The 20,583-nt window shown below is 43.7% G+C and overlaps 1 protein-coding gene across 4 annotated transcripts in view; it reads left to right on the forward strand.

The window, feature by feature from the left end:
* The window catches only part of DIAPH2 (diaphanous related formin 2), an 829,633-nt gene that overhangs the window by 346,831 nt on the left and 462,219 nt on the right, over positions 1–20,583 (forward strand). For all 4 annotated transcript variants that reach the window (XM_075008062.1, XM_075008063.1, XM_075008060.1 and 1 more), the window contains one exon: positions 19,041–19,142. In XM_075008062.1, the coding sequence (XP_074864163.1) occupies positions 19,041–19,142 (102 nt within the window). The remainder of the gene's footprint in view (positions 1–19,040; positions 19,143–20,583) is intronic.

Raw genomic sequence — 20,583 nt, forward strand, 5'->3', positions numbered from 1 at the left:
CAGTAGACTCGAGTTACCCAAGGGTTCTGTTCCACACACCTTCATGTAACCTGGGTTTTGCGTTAGTGGGGTTCTGCCTTTCTCCCTGATGGAACACGCATTCTGCAGGTGGGGAAGCTGAAGAAAGGTATGTGAAGAAAGGGTCCCATATGGGGAGAGGCTATTTACCTTTTCCCATAATACAAGAACTAGGGGACACCAAATGAAATTGATGGGTAGTAGGTTCAAAACTAATAAAAGGAAATTTTTCTTCACACAGCGCACAGTCAACCTGTGGAACTCCTTGCCCGAGGAGGCTGTGAAGGCCAGGACTCTATTAGGGTTTAAAAAAGAGCTTGATAAATTTTTGCAGGTCAGGTCCATAAATGGCTATTAGCCAGGGATAAAGTATGGTGCCCTAGCCTTCATAACAAGGGCAGGAGATGGATGGCAGGAGATAAATCACTTGTCTTCTGTTCTCCTTCTCTGGGGCACCTGGCATTGGCCACCGTCGGCAGATGGGATGCTGGGCTTGATGGACCTTTGGTCTGACCCAGTATGGCCATTCTTATGTTCTTATGTTCTTATGTACTGGTGTGTGTGTGGGGGTGCAGTTGGAGAGGGTTAAGCCTCGAGGTGAGTTGGGGCCATGGGCGGTGGGTGGGGGAGGAAAGGTGTTAGGGCTGCAGGGGAGCGAGGGGCAGAGTTGAGCTGGAGCTGTGCATGAGGGTGGTGAGCCAGAGTCCTGTTCGGGTGGTGAGCCAAGCTGTGGGGGGCCTGATCTGGGGCCACACGTGGGGGTGGGGGATGAGGTTGAGCTGGAGCTGGGCACAGGGATGGGGAGTGAGCCGGAGCTGCGTGCGGGTGGTGAGCTGGCAGAGGGGTTGAACTGAAGTCATGCTTGATGGGTGGTGAGCTAGAGCCAGAGGTGGGGGTGGGGGGTGAGCAGGAGCTATGCACGGGTCGTGAGTGGAGCTGGACGGGGGCATGAGCCAGGGCTGGGAGTGAGCGAGTTAAGAGCAACCTGAAATCACACATTTCCAGAGTTTACTGTAGGAATCGGGGGTCAGCCATGTAAAAGCAGGGTCACATACTCTGGGTTCATGTATTCTGAGACATTACTGTACTTCTCTGGAGTTTGGAGGCTAGTAAATGTATCTGTTTGGGGGGAAAAAATCTGTAGAGACTATGTGGGAAATTAGAGACCAGCAAGACATTGTTTTACACCTGGTAAATTAGTTAAAGCAGTAATTAAAAAATAATAAAACAACTTGACAAGGTCTGACGAGCTTGGTTTCTCCAATGGAAAACTTACCTTACAGTTCTTTGCCTGTATTAGTTGAATAGCAGCAAAAGGAGAGCAGGAGAGATTATCTAGATTTTGAGAAGGTCCCTCAGAATACCCTAGTAAAATATATATTAAAAAATGGAGTAAAGGCAAAACACTATTAGGATCAAATATTGGCTAGCAGACCAAGGTGGGAAGCATGTCAGATGGAATGGTAAGTTTTAATATGACAGTGAGTTAACAGCAGTGCTCCTCAAATTTCAGTAATTGGTCAAACGATGTTTAACATGACAAATGATCTGGGAAAGGTGGTTGTTGGTAAGCAGAGAGAGAGAGTTCCAGAAGCGCAAGTGACCAACTTATTTAGGTATTGAGGTTAGTGAGGACCATAAAGGATTGAGAAATTTTGTAGAAAGTTAACACGGATTGGTAAATGGGTAGTACAGTATTTAGTGATTCATTGATAAATGCAAAGTATCTGATGAAGCAGGTCTTTGCCCATGAAAGCTTATGCTCCAAAATATCTGTTAGTCTATAAGGTGCCACAAGACTTCCTGTTATTCTCGAAGCTACAGACTAACATGGCTACCTCTCTGATACTTGTCACAAATAATCAAATAGAATCAAAGGTGGTAGTGTGCAAAACAGCTTTACACCCCCCTTTCAAAAGGGGGGTGCTAGTGTAGACACAGCCTTAGGGAGGTAGTGGTAATAGTGTTTGTGTTTTTACATATATATCATTAGAGGCTAACAATGTAATCAGACTGTTCCTATATGTACTGCATTTTTTTCTCTTTGAAGAGTATAGCAAATCATATGTAAATGGTGAGCATTTGTCTTAATCTGTATGGCTAGTTACCATTGGTGCTGAGGGCATAGATCTTCAAGGTTATCTGTTACCTAGAGACTCTGAACTGTAAAGAAAAGCCTGGGCTTGTCCCTTTAGGACCTGAACCTCTTTTCTCTCGAATCTGCGTAAGCTTCATCAGGGGAAGTTTGAATGGCAATACTGAGATCTCCAGTCCTAAACTGGCTTCAGCATGAATATGGACATAGGCTGACAATCTGTGAACTAATTCTGAAAGAACTCTTTGCAACTACAAAACTCACCATCTCTACTGTAAATCTGATCTCAGAACTGTACTGATGTCTGTACAAATATTTATCTTTTACCTAATACACTTTTTTTCTCATTAATACATTTTAGTTTAGTTAATAAGAATTGGCTATGAGGATATATTTAGGTAGTATGTGAAATATTCACTAATCTGAGCAGTAATATGTCTGATCCTCTGGGATTAGTAGAATTTTCTCATATGACATCTAAGATATTCAGTGATCCTCATCATATTAGGCCTGCATCCAAACACCCTGTCAAAGCTTGGATTGCTTTAAGGGAATTGTATTCTAGGCTTCTGGGTCACCAGTAAAATACTGCATAAATTGTTTTGTGCTGACTTGGAATTTCTGTTAAATTCGGGTTTGGCTGTCCTATTAGAAACCTTAGTGCCTTTAGAAACCTTTTTCATGCATATAAAAATATGCCAAAACTGCTGTAATTCTATCTTCATTACATATGCTAGAAACATGATATTGGTAGGAGAGACTGCTGGCATGACCTCTGAGGATAGTGGCTGGCTTTGGCCCCAGCCTTCTGGAGACAGGCTGTAGCTCAGGCTGGGATGCAGGCTCTGGCCCTGGCCCTGGCCCTGTGGAGACCAAGTTGTAGCACAGGCTAGGCTGCTGGCTCTGGCCCCAGCCCTGTGGTGACTGGCTTTAGCCGGGCTGGGCTACCGGCTCTGGCCCCAGCCCCACAGAGATCAGCACAGCCTCAGTCGTGTGGGTGCCTGGTGTGGCTACAGCGCAACAGGCATCCGGTGCAGCCCTGACCCGGCGGAGGTAGGCTGTGCCTCTGGCCAGGGACACAAGCCCTGCTGGACTCCCCTGCCCAAGGTGGCCAGGCTCTCCATTCTAAATTTTCATCTTCCTGACAACTGATGTTGCTAGATGAGAGTGCTGGTTTTGGACTTTCAACTTACATTATAGTTCTTTTCCAGGACCTGATATTAGAGGATCTTTTACTTAGTTGTATTTTTCTTTAAAAAAAAATATATATATATATATATATATATATATATATATATATATATATTTAAGAAGGAAGTTATGCAAATCTGTGATATTAATGTCTCACCATGAGTCTTTCTGTCACTCATTGTATCTGTGGATAACTTTAAAGCTTTATATTTGATCTTTCATTGACTGCATTCACTTATTCGTAATGTGTAAGATGAGTTAAGGAAGAAAAAATGTGATTTCATAAAGAAGCATCCCAGGAAAGTTATATGCTGAACCATAGGAAGCCATTATAAAACAGTGGATGGACAAAAGTAGTCGTTTTGGTAATAACTGACATTCTTCTACCATCTTTTATCTGAAGATCTCAAATCCCAATAACTCTTAAAATTAGAAGTACATGGATAACTGGGCAAGATGATAAAACTCACTGTGTAATGAAAGATCACATTCTTGACAACACCCAATCATTCTGAAAGGGCTCTGGCGAATACTCTTTGTAAATCACTAGAGAATTTTAGATAAACTGTAATGTCTTATTTCATATGTTGTTCTATACAAGGATAATACCCTGAATCCAAACCATCTTGTTGTGTGAGATTTATAACAAATCATCAGCATTCTTGTTCTCAGTTTAAAATAATGTTTTGTTCCATTGTAAATTCTGGGCTTTCATCTTTAGGAGCTGAGGGGGATGCAGGGAGGAGGGGGGACACCAAGCAAACAAACAAAACAGAGAAGTTACTCACCTGTAGTAATGATGGTTCTGCGAGATGTGTCCCTGTGGGTGTTCCACAATAGGTGTCGGGCTCGCCCGGCACCGCAGATCGGAATTCTTCTAGCAGTTTCTATTGGATCGCTCATGCGCCAACGCGCGCTGCTCCCTTGCGCGCCCCCAGCCATGTGCGCGATCCAGTCCCCGCCAGTTCCTTGACCAACCGCCTCGGATGCTCCTGAAAAACACCAGACAGAGATCCGAAGTGGGGAGAATGGGCGGGTGGTGGAGCACCCACGGGGACACATCTCGAAGAACCATCGTTACTACAGGTGAGTAACTTCTGTTTCTTCTTCGAGTGGTCCCCGTGGGTGCTCCACAATAGGTGACTACCCAGCAGTAACCCAAGTAAGGAGGTGGGTAATCGATTCATGTGCAGCTTGCCCCCGAGAGGACTGCTGTTGACAGACGGGTATCCTCTTGGAATACCTGATGTAGGGCATAATGCTTGGCGAAGGTGTCGTAGGATGACCAGGTCACCGCTCTACAGATGTCCTTTAACACAATGCCCTTGAAGAAGGCTGTTGACATTGCCACCGCCCTGGTGGAGTGAGCCCTAGGTGGGGCCAGCAAAGGGGTCTTTCGAAGCTCGTAGCACATTTTTATACAGGACGCAATGTGCTTTGAAATTCTCTGTGAAGAGAGGCCTTCCCCTTTTGACCTGGGAGCGAGAGACACCAGAAGCCTGTCCGTTTTCCAGAAGGACTTAGTTCTGTCTATGTAAAAGGCCAACACCCTTCTCACGTCTAGGAGATGTAGGCGCGCCTCCTTGCTGGAGCTGTGAGGCTTCGGGTAAAACGAGGGTAAAACTATTGGTTCGTTAAGATGGAACTTCGAGGAAACTTTTGGAACGAAGGCTGGGTGTAACCGTAAGGTTACCGCCTCTTTTGAGAATGCTGTGCAGGGCAGCGTTGCCGTCAGTGCTGCGAGCTCGCTCACCCTGTGGGCTGACGTAATCGCAAGGAGGAAGGTTGTTTTCATCGCAAGGAGTCAGGGGTACCATGGCTAATGGTTCGAAGGGTGGTCCCGATAGCGTGCTGAACACCAAGTCCAAAGTCCACGACGGCGGAAGCTGTTTTCGAGGGGGGGTACAGGTTTACCAGCCCCTTCAAGAACCTTGTGACGATAGGGTGGGCGAATACAGTGGGCCATTCCTCTGTATGCCGAAAAGCTGATATAGCAGTGAGGTGGACCTTTAGTGAGGATAGAGAAGCCCATCTCGTTTGAGGTCCAATAGGTATTCTAGTATTAAGGTTATAGGAACGTCAAGGGGAGCTAACTGTTTGGCGGAACACCAGGCTGTAAATCGAGTCCATTTCTGTTCATAAGTCCTCCTGGTGGAGGTCCTTCGGCTACACTCAGAGACTTGTTGTACTCCCTCCGTACGCGTGCTCTCTAAGGCGCTGAGCCATGGATTAACCATGCTTGTAGGCGCAGTCCCTGAGGGTGCGGGTGCACTATGGACCCCTGAGCTTGCGTGAGTAAGTCCGGCGCCACCGGTAGGGAGAGTGGTGGACAATCCGACATGCGTAGAAGCAAGGGAAACCATTGTTGCCGGTCCCAAGTTGGAACTATGAGTATCATGCGAGCTCTCTCCCTTCTGGCCTTCTGCAGAACCTTGTGGATAAGCTTTGTAGGGGGAAACGCGTAGAGTAGAGGGCCCTTCCATGAAATCATGAATGCGTCCCCCAGGGACCCCTGCTCTATTCCTGCTCTGGAGCAGTACTGGGGACACTTTTTGTTGTACTGGGTGGCAAACAAATTGACTTGGGGAAACCCCCATGTATGAAGTATGCGCCGTAGCAGGTCAGAGCAGATCTGCCATTCGTGCGTGAGTGCGAAGTGCCTGCTCAGCTGATCTGCCTTCACGTTGTGGGCGCCCGGCAAGTACGAGGCTTTCAACATTATGTTGTTGGTGATGCACCAGTTCCACAATCGGACTGCTTCCGCACATAACGCACGGGATCATGCCCCTCCCTGTCGATTGATGTAGAACATAGAGGAGGTATTGTTGGTATTGATCCCGACTACTTTGCCATGCAGGTATTCTTGAAAATGTCTGCACACGTTGAACACTGCTCTGAGCTCCAGTATGTTTATGTGCAGTGTCTGTTCCACAGGGGACCATAGCCCTTGCATCACCTTGCTGTCAATGTGTGCTCCCCATCGTATGTGGGAGGTGTCGGTAGTAAGAAAAATAGAAATTTGTGGTTGGTGGAAAGGCACCCCCACTAGCAGATTCTCGGGATTTTCCCACCACACTAGGGATCTGCGCACCTCCGTCGTGGGCGACACTACCCTGTGGACAGTGTGGGATGCCAGTTTGTAAACACTCGCCAGCCAATGCTGCAGGCTTTGCATGTGTAACCTGGCATTCTGTACCACAAACGTCGCTGCCGCCATGTGCCCCAGCAGTTGCAGACACGTTAGGACCGGCACCGTGGGGCTGTACGTCATGACTTGCACCAGGGGGTTGATGGCGCGGAAGCAGGCATCAGGCAAGTATACTCTTGCTGTGATAGAGTTTATGCGTGCCCCTATGAACTCTATACCTTGCGTGAGTTCGGTCTTTGACTTTGTGAGGTTGATAACTAGGCCCAGTGAAGTAAACGTGTTCATGGTGATGCGTATCACGTGTAGGACCTCTGCCTTTGAGGCCCCTTTCAGTAGACAGTCTTCCAGATATGGGAAAATAAACACCCCCTGTCTGTGCAGGTAGGCTGATACCACTGCCAGGGTTTTGGTAAAGACTCTGGGTGCCGAGGATAGGCCGAATGGAAGAACCCTGTACTGGAAATGTTCCCTGCCGACCGTGAAGTGGAGGAAGCGCCTGTGTGACGGGTGGATTGTTATAGGAAAGTAAGCATCTTGTAAGTCGAGGTCTGCAAACCAGTCTCCGTCGTCCAGTCCTGTAAGTATGGAGGCAACTGTGATCATCCGAAAGCGTTGCTTGCGCAAGTAACGCTTGAGGTCCCATAGATCCAAAATCGGCCTCCAGCCTCCTGTTTTCTTCTCTGTTAGGAAGTAGCGTGAATAAAAACCTTTCCCTTGGAATTGTTCCGGCACTCTTTCCACCACCCTTATGAACATGAGGTGATCTACCTCCTGCTTCAGCCTCGCCTTGTGGGCAGCGTCCCTGAGATGAGGCCTGGCGGGAGGCTTCGTAGTTGGAAGTGACTGGAAAGGGATTGTGTAACCCGTGGCTATAATTTCTAGCACCCATTTGTCTGTGGTGATCATTTGCCATTGGGAGTGGAACGGTTTGAGGTGATGATGGAACATGAGATGAGAATGGCATTGAGTGATGGTATTGATAGTGCAGCCCCCGACATACCCGTCAAACTTGCTGTCTCTGGGCCTGTCCTGAGGGTGTACGGCTTTGTTGAGAACGTCGCCTGGGAGCCCTGTACTGCTGCTGCTGTTGATGGCGCCCTTGGTCGTAGCCTCGCTGATATTGAGCGCGCTGTGGTTGGTAAGCATAGCGTCTTTGCTGAGGATAAAATTTCTTTTTCTTGTATGGGGGAGTATAAATACCCAAGGTCCTAAGTGTGGCCCTCGAGTCTTTGCTGGAGTGGAGGACCAAGTCCGTTGAGTCCGCAAACAGCTTTTGCTTATCAAAGGGAAGATCCTTCACCTGTAGGTCTCTGGGGATAGCCAGGATTCCCTACGCATTACCACTGCTGCGGCTGTTGAGTGTGCCGCTCTCTCTGCCACGTCCAGGGCAATCTGGACTCCTGTCCGCGACGCCGCATAGCCCTCTTGAACAATCGCCTTTAACGCTGGCTTCTTGTATTCTGGGAGTGAATCCATGAGGGGAGTGAGTCTGGAGTAATTGTCAAAGTTACGGTTTGATAGATGTGCCGCGTAATTTGCCATTCTCAATAATAGGGTAGAGGAGGAATAGACCTTCCTGCTAAACAGCTCTAGCTTCTTAGCATCTTTATCCGACCCCCCCCGATTTGTACTGAGACGTCTTCGACCTCTGCTGAGACGTTTTGACCACCAAAGAATTGGGTTGCGGGTGACTAAAAAGGAACTCCATGCCCTTGCCTGGGACGAAGTACTTCTTATCTGCTCTCTTTTTCGTAGGCGGAATAGAGGCCAGAGTTTGCCATATGTTAGTGGCTGATTCCATAATTGCTTCGTCCAGCAGGATAGCGATTTTAGATGAAGCCGGGGGTCTCAAATTTTTCAGGAGTTTATGATGCTTCTCCTGCACCTCTGCTATTTGAATGTCCTGTGTGAAAGCTACTCTTTTGAACAGCTCCTGGAATTGTTTAAGGTCATCCGGAGGGGAGACATCCCCGGGGGCCATGGCCTCATCTGGGGAGGATGAGGAGGAACCGCTGGGGTAAACCTCCCTCAAATCCTCTGGCTCCTGAATTCGGTGATATACTTGCTCCCTGGACGACTGTGAAGGGAAATCTCGGGATTCTGGACCTAATTCCCCCTGGGACAACTGTGTTCCCGTCCCAGAGCGAGAGTGTACACGGGAGTATTGATGAGTAGTAGGAGAGGACCTGCCCCTGGATCTAGACCTGCAGTGTCTGTGTTCAGAGTGATGAGGACGACCATAGCAGCACGGGCAAGGGCCCGGTGATGGAGACCTGGACCACGATCGGGGAGTGTACCCATGATGTCTGGGAGAGCGGGACCTCCGCAACGACATAGATGGTGGTGAAGCCGGTTTGTGATAGTACTCAAGGGGATCCATGCCCAAAAATGGTGAAGGTGGGCCGAGCCACGGCGAAATTGGTTGGAGGAACGGAGAGGGAGGCCTGAGATAAGCCAGTGGAGTTACAGCCCGGTGGTGCAGCGTGTGTATCAGGGTGGGGGGGGGGTGGGCTGGGTGATAAGGGTAGTGCAGCCCTGCCTGGAGATGGACTAAGGTGCTGAGTTTTTGCTTTTGCCTTGCCCCTCCCCTGTGGGGTGGGCGCCGCCCCCTCCCGTGCCAGGGTCTCGGCCCCGTTGTCGGCGCCGCGCTCGGCACCGTCAGCGGCGGTGCCGCGTGGTTAGCTTCCTCCGGAGCCGATAGGCTCCGTGCCGGGTGCCCCTGCGCCGTTGGCACCGCTGAAGCTGGTGCTGCCGATTGCGGCGCTTGCCGCGCTGGCGCGCGCTGGCGCACACATCACCTTCCATGCCGCCTGTAGTGTGATTGGAGGCTCGGCCTCTGCCACGTGTGCTGCTGCGCTGCCGTTTTCATGAGCTTGCAGCTGGGGGCTCTGCGTTCCGCTCGCCCTGCCAGCTGGGCCCGCCGGCAAGGATCAAGCCGGGGAGAGTTTCCTCCTCTTCTGCACAGAGGGGGTCAAAGAGGCTGCCTTCCTTTTATGCGACCCAGAGGGCCCTTCTGCGTGAGGCTTCTCTGGCGGTTCAGGCTGGAGAGCCGTATCAAACAAGATCATTTTGAGCCTCATCTCTCCGTCTTTCCTGGCCCTGGCTGTAAGCTTAGCGCAGTGGGAACACTTCTGGGTAACGTGCGACTCTCCCAGGCAGCGAATGCATTCACTATGCCCATCAGAGGCCGGCATAGCCTCGCGGCATGACTCACACTTAAACCCCGAAGAAGCCATCGCGGTGAGTCTTTACTGTTAATAGGGTACTTAGCCACTAATCAGTGCTTTCTAACCCAAAATAACATTCACCGCCTTCAGGGCAGCGGACGGCTTAACAGCCTTCTTGCCCGCCCCTCTCTCCTTCGTTCCTCTTCTCTCTGCTGTCTAATATTCTCTTTCTTTCTCTCTTTTTTTTTTTTTTTTGATAGTGACAAAAACAAACAAACTACACATAAAAAACAACTATCTTATCTGTCTCTGGCTTTAGCCGGAGCGGATTCCGTCTGCAGCCGATGGCGGTTGAGAAGGAACTGGCAGGGACCGGATCACGCACATGGCCGGGGGCGCGCAAGGGAGCGGCATGCGTCGGCGCATGCGCGATCCAATAGAAACTGCTACAAGAATTCCGATCTGCGGCGCCGGGCGAGCCGAACACCTATTGTGGAGCACCCACGGGGACCACTCGAAGAAGAACAAAACCTAACAAAATCAGTGTTGTGTTTCTGAATTAATTCCCTAAGGCATTTCCTAACAAGTACCATCCTCTTCATGCTATCTTAGTCCATTTGTGTACTGATTCCTTTGATGGCAGTAAGAGCTTTGCTGAAATCATTAATCATCTTTGCATAATAAGTCATTTGGGAAGCCAATGCCTTTGTATTGATTTCTTGAAGCTTTGTAGAATGATTAATAATCAATTTTCTCTCAAGAATCAGGATATTGCATATCAGAATTCATTTAAAGTTATTGTTTATGATAAAATCAAATTTGAAAAATTGCCCAGAAATTATTTCTACTTCCATTTTCAGAGCTGCAAAAGATATAACTTCTTCTGAGGTTATCTCTACTCTATGATATAAGTACAATTACCCTCACCTCCCCACAAAGTTGAGTTAGTGCTTCCACGCTGAATCACCAAATGTTGACTGTTGCAGCAGTGCCTTGTGAGAACCTGTCCCACAGTTCCCTTAGCTCTGTAGCATTCTGAGCTCTTTTGCTGGAGCAGTATTTCTGTCACTGCTTGAAATCACCCCTGCCTGGCCAGAATGGTATGACTTCTACCAGCATTATCCTCTCTGAAAATGTTACAGGAACAGATTATAGCTTGTGACATCGAGCCCCCATAATTCAGTGAGGGATGTCATCCGTGGGGGAAATTGGGTGAAGGGCCAGTTGGGACATTGGCCCTGGTGACAGGCAGCCCCCTAAAATCATTCCTGCAAGCGGGGGAGGGGACTCCCCCACTCCCCTCCGAAGTGACAGCCAGCCCATGGAAATCTTTGCTGTGAGGGGTAGACTTTCCCCCAGTGACAGGCAGCCCCCGAAATTCTTTGCCAGGGGGGTTAGATTTACCCTCTACAACAGGCAGGTCCCAAAAATCTTTGCTGTGGAGGTGGGGAGACATCCCTCCTGGTGACAGCCAGCCCCCAAACATCTGTCTCACCTTTGGAGCCTTCACTGTGTGCAGACCAGGGCATGGTACTGTCTGGCAGCATGGTCTGCGCTGCACTGCAGGCACGTGTTTTTATTGGGTCAGGGGCTAGCCATATGATGTGGTGATGTGATTGGCCTGAAGATAGTCCCTAACTGCACGGTGCCTTTGTGTGTGTGTCGAGAGGGGCGTGGGGGGAGCTGCCCCTATACAAATGTGAACTGCACAAAAGAAGTTTCTCAGCCTCTCGTACAAGCATGACCCCAACAGTCTAGCCACCACATGGGGCAGTGGGGTGGGGGGCAGGTGCCAACACAGAATAATATCCTGGCTTTCCTGGTGCTAAATTCAAATTCACTGGCTTCCTGTTACCTACTTCCTGTGTACCTGGAGAGCAGTGGCAATGGAAGTGTCCAGAGTGAACAACTGTGGAGCATTGTGGGATACATATGGGATACCTCTAGAGGCCAATAAAGTTAATTTAAACAAATGGTATTTCCATAATAGCATTGTTTTGACCTTTTAAATTTGAACTTGATGCTACGTCAACTCGCTTTGTGAGTGTAATAATAGTGACCTTAGCACTCCCTAAAATCAACCTAATGGCAATTACAATGAAGACAATGACTTTGTAAAACTGATCTGCCTTGAAGTTGACTTTATGATGCATCGTATTGTATCATCCATGAATTATAGGATTAGGTGCTCATTCTTCCCCTTCTGGGTATAAAGTAGCTGATTTAGTCCGATCCTTTGGGATTAGTAAATTGTGCATGGAATTTTAGAAAAACCTGCTAAACATAGCCAATTAATCCCCATTATTGCAACTCAGTTTATTCCCTGGACTGTCAGAGCATTAATTCACCAGAAAGATTAAAGGGGTCAAGACCTGACGTTATTTGAAGTTCTGCACAGTTAACATTTCAGGCATCCATAAAAGACTTGAAGAAAAAGACTATGAAGACCAAAATTGCCTTGTTGCTGCTGTCAGTTTTGTTTGCAATGAGATTTGACAATCAAGATGGTGCTGAACGTCTTTGTAGAGTGTCTGAGTTTTCAATTCCAAGGCAAGTGGTCCCTGTGCCTAGATTTGTACAGGATAATTTATTCCACCCCTTGAGAATATTCCCATAAAATGAGCTGTTAGTACCGACTCTTCCATGAACATAGGACCTTCCCAGCTCTCATGGTTCCATAAAATCCTGGGAGGGGGGGAATGCATGTGCTTGTGTGAATGTTAGCTGCTTATCCTGTGGGGGAGCCTTCCCATTCGGTCATCAGTGCTGACTCAAAATGATGCAGGTATCTTAATCTTAATAAATGAGCATGTGTGCTATGATCTGAATGTATGCAAATAAAGATATAAAACAGCAGAAATCATCTTACCATCACACATCTGCTATTTGTTATAAATGTAATCCCAGCAGGATTACTTTTTATCTATTTGTTTATTTATTTATTTTTACTTGTTCAGTCTAGAGATGATTTCACAGTCTGGCAGTGATTTACTATTTTACTTCTAAAGTGCAAATTGAACCAGTAAGACAAAAAAGAAAATTAGCAATAAAGATTATGCAATTTCTTAAGAAGATTTAGTTTAATCACAAATCTGAGTAAAAGTTATTTGGAAATTAATACACTTCACTTGGGCTGTGTCTACACATGCCCCAAACTTCGAAATGGCCATGCAAATGGCCATTTCGAAGTTTACTAATGAAGCGCTGAAATGCATATTCAGCGCTTCATTAGCATGCGGGCGGCAGCCGCGCTTCGAAATTGACGCTCCTTGCCGCCGCGCGGCGCGTCCAAACTGGGCTCCTTTTCGAAAGGACGCCACCTACTTCGAAGTCCCCTTATTCCAATGAGCTCATGGGAATAAGGGGACTTCGAAGTAGACGGCATCCTTTCGAAAAGGAGCCCCGTCTGGACGCGCCGCGCGGCGGCAAGGAGCATCAATTTCGAAGCGCGGCTGCCGCCCGCATGCTAATGAAGCGCTGAATATGCATTTCAGCGCTTCATTAGTAAACTTCAAAATGGCCATTTGCATGGCCATTTCGAAGTTTGGGGCACGTGTATACATAGCCTTGGAAACAAAAACATAACACAGTAAATAGAAATATAACAGTCTTATTTGAAAAGGCCCTTTCTTTTATTAAAGCAAATTTTACTTTGTACCTCAGTTAATAAGGTGTAATATCTGGAATATCTTTAAACAATTTGTGGTGGGGCTCAGGTGGGATGGACATATAAAACTACTTTCTGATGATTAAATATGACTGTGTTTGGTCAGACTATGTCTTATTAAAACAATTATGGGATAGTCTAGAAAAGATGTCCAAACAAAATAATTTAGTACCCTCCATGTCTCTGTATAATTTGTTGCCAGGCAATAGATTTGATCTGGTTATGAGGAAAAGGAAGGAAGAAAAACCAAACCAAACCATTTCTCTTGAGCCTCACTGAATTTCACTGGTGTTTGTACGATAGTCATTCTAAGGAAAACTGACTACATCAATCCTTTGTTCCATTGTTTTCACAGAATCACTGAGCTGGAAAGGACCTCAGGAGGTCATCTAATCCAGCCCCCTGCTTCAAGCAGGATCAACCCCCATCCTCTGCATCTTCACCTTTTGAAGCCCTTGATATCCTCTCCCCTCTTTAATTAGCCATCTCTCTTGTTGTGCCCTGTCCCCTAAGTTTAGTCAGTGTCCTGTTGTCCCAGAACTGCGCTCTTCGCTCAAGAAACACCTTTACTGAGTTGCTCTGCATGCAAGGATTTAAATGAAAATTCACTTCTGTTATAATGTCCATTCCTGAGCCGGTTGAAACTGTAGTTTAAATAACTATCCAACTATAGTACATGCAAGAAATAGGAAGCTGTCTTGTCAGTTTTGTGCTCTAGTTTTCACCCAGTCCACTCTGCTTATACATTGTGTTCCTTTCTCCCATCTGTAATAGTCAGATAGCTGTGTATATTTTGACTTACTTTGTCTGTATAGCATGTAAGGCTATTGTAATATTAAATCACGGTAATACACTTTATTAGCTACAGTGGGGCATTCCAGACTATTTGGCAACATGCATGGTTAAAATATTTAATATAATACAGTATTCTTAAATTACTTTTTATCCCTTTTCATGCATAAGTAGACACAAATGAGTAAAACACAGATGTCTATCTTGAAAACCTTTTGGTTTCAAAACAGAAACAAAACAAAATTCTTGGTAGGGTAAACTTAAAAAAATTCTGTCAGTCTTATAGAGTTCAGCTTGTTTTGCAACTCATTTTCACATTACTGCAGTTGCCCAGTAAGTTATCTTGTTTGCAACAGTTATATTCATTTTTAAAACAACCACAATATTTCCTCTGTAGAAAAATGATGTATGCATGTATCTTTGTATGAAGCAATTTCAAAGTGCATTTCTTTCTGCTGATTTGTTCCCTGAAGCTCTTTTTTAAATATAGTGTTTTCCAGGTTGCATTGTATTATGGAGATAAAATAGAAGATCTTGAAATGCACCCTTCCTAAACTACATTAACTGTGTCAGTGTTTTGTTTTCAAATATGGAAGTTAATTATGGAGGAGCCATTACAAGAGACTGGTTGAAAGATTTTGAGATACTGTCAGTTTCCTGAAATACTGTGTGCAACTTACACTTAAGAAGTTGTATCCTTTCAGAAAATGAGAGTAATAGTGAAAATGAATTTTGCACAAACCACGCATTTATTTATGCACTTCTATGAAGAAAAAACTAATTCCTTGGATTTATAATATTTTGAGAAATTATTATATAAAAAAACAAATAGAAATAATAACTTAAAAGAGGAGGGGCTTCATGAGTATTTACTGTAGCAAATTTCCATCTGCACTTGTATTTCCATCTGCACTTTGTATTGGAAATGTGTATCCTGATGTATGTGAATGCTCAATTCAAGTACTTTTTTGTCCTCTGAAGAAATAAGGAAAGGACCAAGATTTATTCTTAAGAATTGTGAACTACACTGGTACTGATCATGTAATATAATGTTATGTCAATTTTTTTCTTACAGCACTGACACTTTAAATCAAGCAAATTACTAGCTCTGCTTTTAATTCATGTAATGTTGTAACTGGTATTGAAGAGTTGTACTATATAATGAACACAAATCTTCCTTAGTATTTTATCAAATACAGTGAATTTGAGCTTTGGAGTCACAACTGCCAGTTGTTGATTCTCTAGCTGATGGTTTGGGCTTTGTGTTCACATGTATAAAAAAGTCTTAACAAAAATATGTTTTGCTTATAACAGAGTGATTTTAGAATGTGTGGCTAGCAGGTATGTTTACGGATCCTGGATCTAGAACAAAGGGTAGGTAGTGGTAGTGTTAATTGCCTGGGCTTTGCTGAAAATGAAATCGAGTATTTTTCTCCATAACAAAGTCTACAGATTTAACCAATATGAGAGAGAAGAAATTAAAACATAAAAATAAAAGGAGGGAGGCAGTAAGAGCACTTGACGTAATTCTTAATGGTAATGGTTGTGCCATTGTAAAATGAGTATGACAAAGTCAGTCAGGCTCTTGTGCAATGTAAACAGAGATGGCCTTAGTCATGAAGAGCCCATATCCATTCTTCTACATTTACCATGGCTAAGTGAGATGACAGGAGATGAGAAAGAAAGGTTAGGTTTTAGTAACAATGTAAGGACATGGTTTCAGAACCTTCACTTATGCATGGAATTAATATTTAAGGAAAGTAAGGCTTAGTGAACGCTGTAAGAAAATTTCCAGTATGTGGAAACTAGTTAAGATCTTTGTTCTTTAGACAGGAATTGTATGTCATACTGCTGAGAACCAAAGTGAAAGCTATGATGCATGATGTTAGTGGTACCTTAGATACGTCTACACTGAAGTTTCTGTGATTTTTTCCATTTCAAAGCCTTTACTTGTAGATCTTAACCTCTTTACAAAATTAGACAGAAACATGAGCAATGAGTTACCAGTAACAAGCAACTGATGTTTCTCACTAGTAATGGATATTGTAATAGGTCTTACCAGTTTTAGCATGGTAGTTTGACTTCTGTCCACTGTCCATAGGAGTTTGTGCATTATAAAGATAGCGTAATCTCCATATCATATACAGCTCTGCAGATACTAAGAATTTCATGGTGTTGTGGGTGATGAAATGGTGATGCAGTTAAACCAATGCACCACCACTGAATTATCAGACACAGGAAGGAGATATTGGTGGGATTGGGATAGTTAATAGGATTATTTAAATTTCAGACGTCTGTTAATAAGGCTTCCAGGAACTTGTGAAGAGAGACATGAACCCAGTACATATTTGGTTGTATAAATTTCATTGTTTCAGAATATTTCTTGGGAAAATTGTTTGCCTTTACGTAGGGTACAAATTACTTTTATCCCTTTCTGCTGTCTTCCCTTCCATTGGACTGCAAAATTTTCTTAAATCTATTCCATCTTTTCTACAAGTTAGTCCTCCAGAGAGCAGATTCTAGAACTCAGCATAGGCAGTCCAATTTGAGTAGATTATATACATGCTAACTGAAACAGTTTTGAAAAGGTGTAGGGCAGATGTTGGCAACCAAAATAGGAAAAAGAGCAATCTGGAGGATGCTAGATTCTCAACAATTTTTGTGTATTTTTTAATCACTCTACAGCTGCTCTGATACTTTGATAAAACACTCATATATTCACCCTCCATGAATGGCTTTGTTTCACGATTTCTTGAGTTGGCACAAAACTAGCCACAGTTACGCTGTTTTGTGATTTCACCCATTTAGTGAGAGTTTCTTTCTTTGCTCTGCTTTGTGTACCAGCTCCTATATGGCTTTTCTTTCTGGCACCTCAAGCTGGATACTATTCAGCAAAAAGTAGGTTTTTTGAGAAAATTCCTCGAGGTTGCATTTTTTTGTTTTTGACAGATTTCTCATTGCAAATGAGACAAAAGAAGCCCAGCTGAACTTGACATATTATTGTGAAGGATTGGGTCCATTCAGATTGAAATTCTGTTTTCATTTTCGATTTTCCTCTCTTGAAGCCATTCCAACTTTGCTTTAATTATGCCAATTTTATTTCACATTTAATTTGTTTTCTTTCTTAAAATGTGTGTTGCCCTTTACAGCAGAAATGCCACAAGCTTCCTTTTTCTTTTGAAAATCAAGTTTTTATTAACATGATAAAAACATAAATACTGTATCATATCCCACAAGGTACTGCACATATATTAACTTGGGAGTTATCCAACATTTCAAGATCACGTATTTGCTAGTTAGATATGAGTTGGTTGTTGTTGGGCTTTTAGACATTTCTGTTTTTTGAAAATAATTGAGGGGTCTTTTTGTTCGTTTGAGGGGATTTTTGTTTGTTTTTTATTTGTTTTTTGTTTTTTTTTAACTGCAGTTATGGCATTGGGAGCCACATAGAAGTCCTTATTTGGTTTTTGTTTTTTTTTAACTGCAATTATGGCATTGGGAGCCACATAGAAGTCCTTAAATAGCTTCATGCAGCTCCAGAGCCACAAGTTGCAGACCCCATGTGTATGGGAAAAGTGAACGTGTCCTTAATCAGTCATTAAAAATAATCCTATGCAATCTTATTCTACTGTAGGGCTGATTGATATGATCTCCTCTCCAGTACTCCAGTTTTCTGTCATCCCAGGTTGCCTACCAAAAGTCGTTGATGAACAATGGAGACAAGTGAAAGCAATGAAGAGGGAAGGACAGACATTAGGGTCTAGTGCATTGATGAGTGTGGATAAAGATTGCAAATATTCAAATATTTTACCAGGCTGACAACACTGGATGTAGCTAGACACCTGTGTTTAACAGGAAACCTATGAAATCCATGAGCTTCTTAGACTGCTTCTACACATGCTCCTTCCTCCGGAAGGTGCCCGGTAATGAGCAGCCCAGACTATGCTAATGAGGCACTGATGTAAATTTCCCATGCCTCATTTGAGGAAGGCAGGGCTTTCTGGAAGGCGGTTTTCTTTTCAGGAGATGCCCGCGGGTTGCGTGTCTACACGGTTATTTTGGAGTCTGGAAGAGCTTCTTCCGGACTCTGAATGACGTGTCCATATGCTGATGAGGTGTGGGAAATTTATATCAGTGCCTCATTCGCATCTTCTGGTCTCCTCATTACCATGCCCCTTCCCGGACATATATAAGGTAATTATGTCTTGCTCAATTTAAAAAAAAAAAAAAAAAAAAAAAAGGTAAAATGAAGCAGTTGAGTGAGGCATGTAAATTAGGTCTCTCCTTTGTTTTTATGACATGCACAACATTTTCCTTGCAAATATGGTGAGGCAATCTTATTAACAAATTTTACATCTTGTTTAGCTTGATTAAGTGTTATCAGAAGTGAAAAGATTGCAAAGGTTATGCTTAATAGCTAAAACTCGAGAGGCTAATGCAGTTTTGGATGGCCACCATTTCTGTGTAAATCTCTAAGTTATGTTTTCCTACTGCTTTTGTGGTGAAAGCGAAGAGGTGTGTTTTTTGGAGTGTGGGAAGTAAAATTTTGCTTTGCATGTGAGTGGGAAGGAATATAAAGCTCCTTATTTATAATTTAGTGAAGAAGCTGAAACAGGCAATTGGGGGAAATTTGGCAACTAATGACTAATTCTTGAGTGGGTTGGTGCCAGTGGTTCATAGCTCATGCCACTAATTCCTTTACCTTGGAGGACCATGATTCTTGTCCAGACTGTGTGAAGATGCTGATATCTGTATAAACCCATCTAACGTACTGATTTGTTTCTTGGAAACTGAGAGATCAATGTTTACACAGTACTGGAAATATCTACAGGGGGCCTCACAATAGTCCCTTAATTACCAAGTCATCTAAAAAACAACACTCCATATCAAAAAATATTTATTAGATGGTCATTAAAATCAGAACTTCAAGCTATTTTTCTTTTTTTTCTTTCTCCTCCCCAGAATTTGGTGAAGAATCTTCCCGAACAGAAGGAACTCAGTGCCTTAGCCCAGTTAAAGCAGGAATATGATGACCTCTGTGAGCCAGAGCAGTTTGGAGTTTTGGTATGTACTGGACGAATATTCAGCCAGGAGTTGCTCTTTATTAGATACAGAAAAATAAAAGCATTTTAATAGCATGTTCATTGATTTTCATTACTGTTAATGCATATTCTTCAGACTGCTGAAATTGTGGACCATTTCCTCTCCATTCTTGCAAATGCATTTATTTAGCACAGATTGGTAAAAATCAGTAAATTAAGATGCTTCTGGACTAGAATCCCTATAGATACTTGGCAGAGCCTACTCTACACTGTACTGAAAGGAATAGTGATGTATAATTAACAGCCACTTTCTATAAAAGTCATTTCTATGACAAATCACATCTTCTATCTCTTTGCTGATTGACAGTGGAGTGCTGTTGTTAAATAATAAAACAGAAGAGATATATTTTAAGAAATTTGTATTTTAAGGATTCATTATGCAGAGTCATTAACTGATGATTCCCCCCTCCGCCTTTGTCGTTTGTGCTTAATAGCTAAGGGACTGTATTGAAAACTGAAAAAAAAAGTTATGTATTATTTCTCAGAATATCCACTCTCTACTTGCAATAAAAAGGCTATTCATGCTTATATGTGTGTAACATACATCATTGTGTTGCTGAAGGAGTGTAACTTCAGTAGAGATACGCTATTTGTTATTAAGAAGCATCAATAAGTTTCCAGTTCACTAATTTTGATTATTCAGATAAATTGTGGGTCTGCATGTAAGCCCAAGTAAAAATCTCTAGTTGGAGAGATTTCAGATCCGGATCCAAATTCTGGGCTAGATTGTGATGTTACTCATTTTGAGTAGCAGCACTTGTCTGCAAAAAGTAGTTCCTATGAAGATACAAATATGACCAAAATAAGAACATGTCTTTGTGATTAGGAGTCAGTAAAGCATACATTTGCATAGTAAAGTCTAAATTGCAAGAACACTAGCCACAAGTATTTTGCAAACAGTGTGCAGTTCATTTGCTGTATATGCAGTAAATAAGATTATCATGTGAAAAGAGCTATACAGTTTCGTCTATCCTGGGAAAAGGTTATAACCAGCTATCTATTAGAAGTTCAGTTTGGGCAACCCATTTAAAAGTAACAAGCCATGTATGTAGTAGATTGGTAGCCATGTTAGTCTGTAGCTGCAAAAAAACCAAGAACACCTGTGGCACTTTATAGACCAACAGATTTTTTGTAGCATAAGCTTTCATGGGCAAAGACCCATTTCGTCAGATGGAAATCTTTAAGTCACTTCTCAGAATATTTCTCACGTTAGGCAAGGGAAAAAAATGGCCTCATCAAAATATAAGAACTGGAAAAGGAAAGTTTTATTAACTTTTCATATACTTTCTAACTTCTTAAATAATGATCTAGCTCTAAAATGTCATGCTTTTGGGAGAGACCGATATATACCGAAGCAAGTAGTAATTGGGGAAGGAGGTTCAGGAGAACTATCTGGTTGGAGG

Source organism: Carettochelys insculpta, chromosome 13, assembly GCF_033958435.1.
Source record: "Carettochelys insculpta isolate YL-2023 chromosome 13, ASM3395843v1, whole genome shotgun sequence".
Classification (NCBI taxonomy): Eukaryota; Metazoa; Chordata; order Testudines; family Carettochelyidae; genus Carettochelys; species Carettochelys insculpta.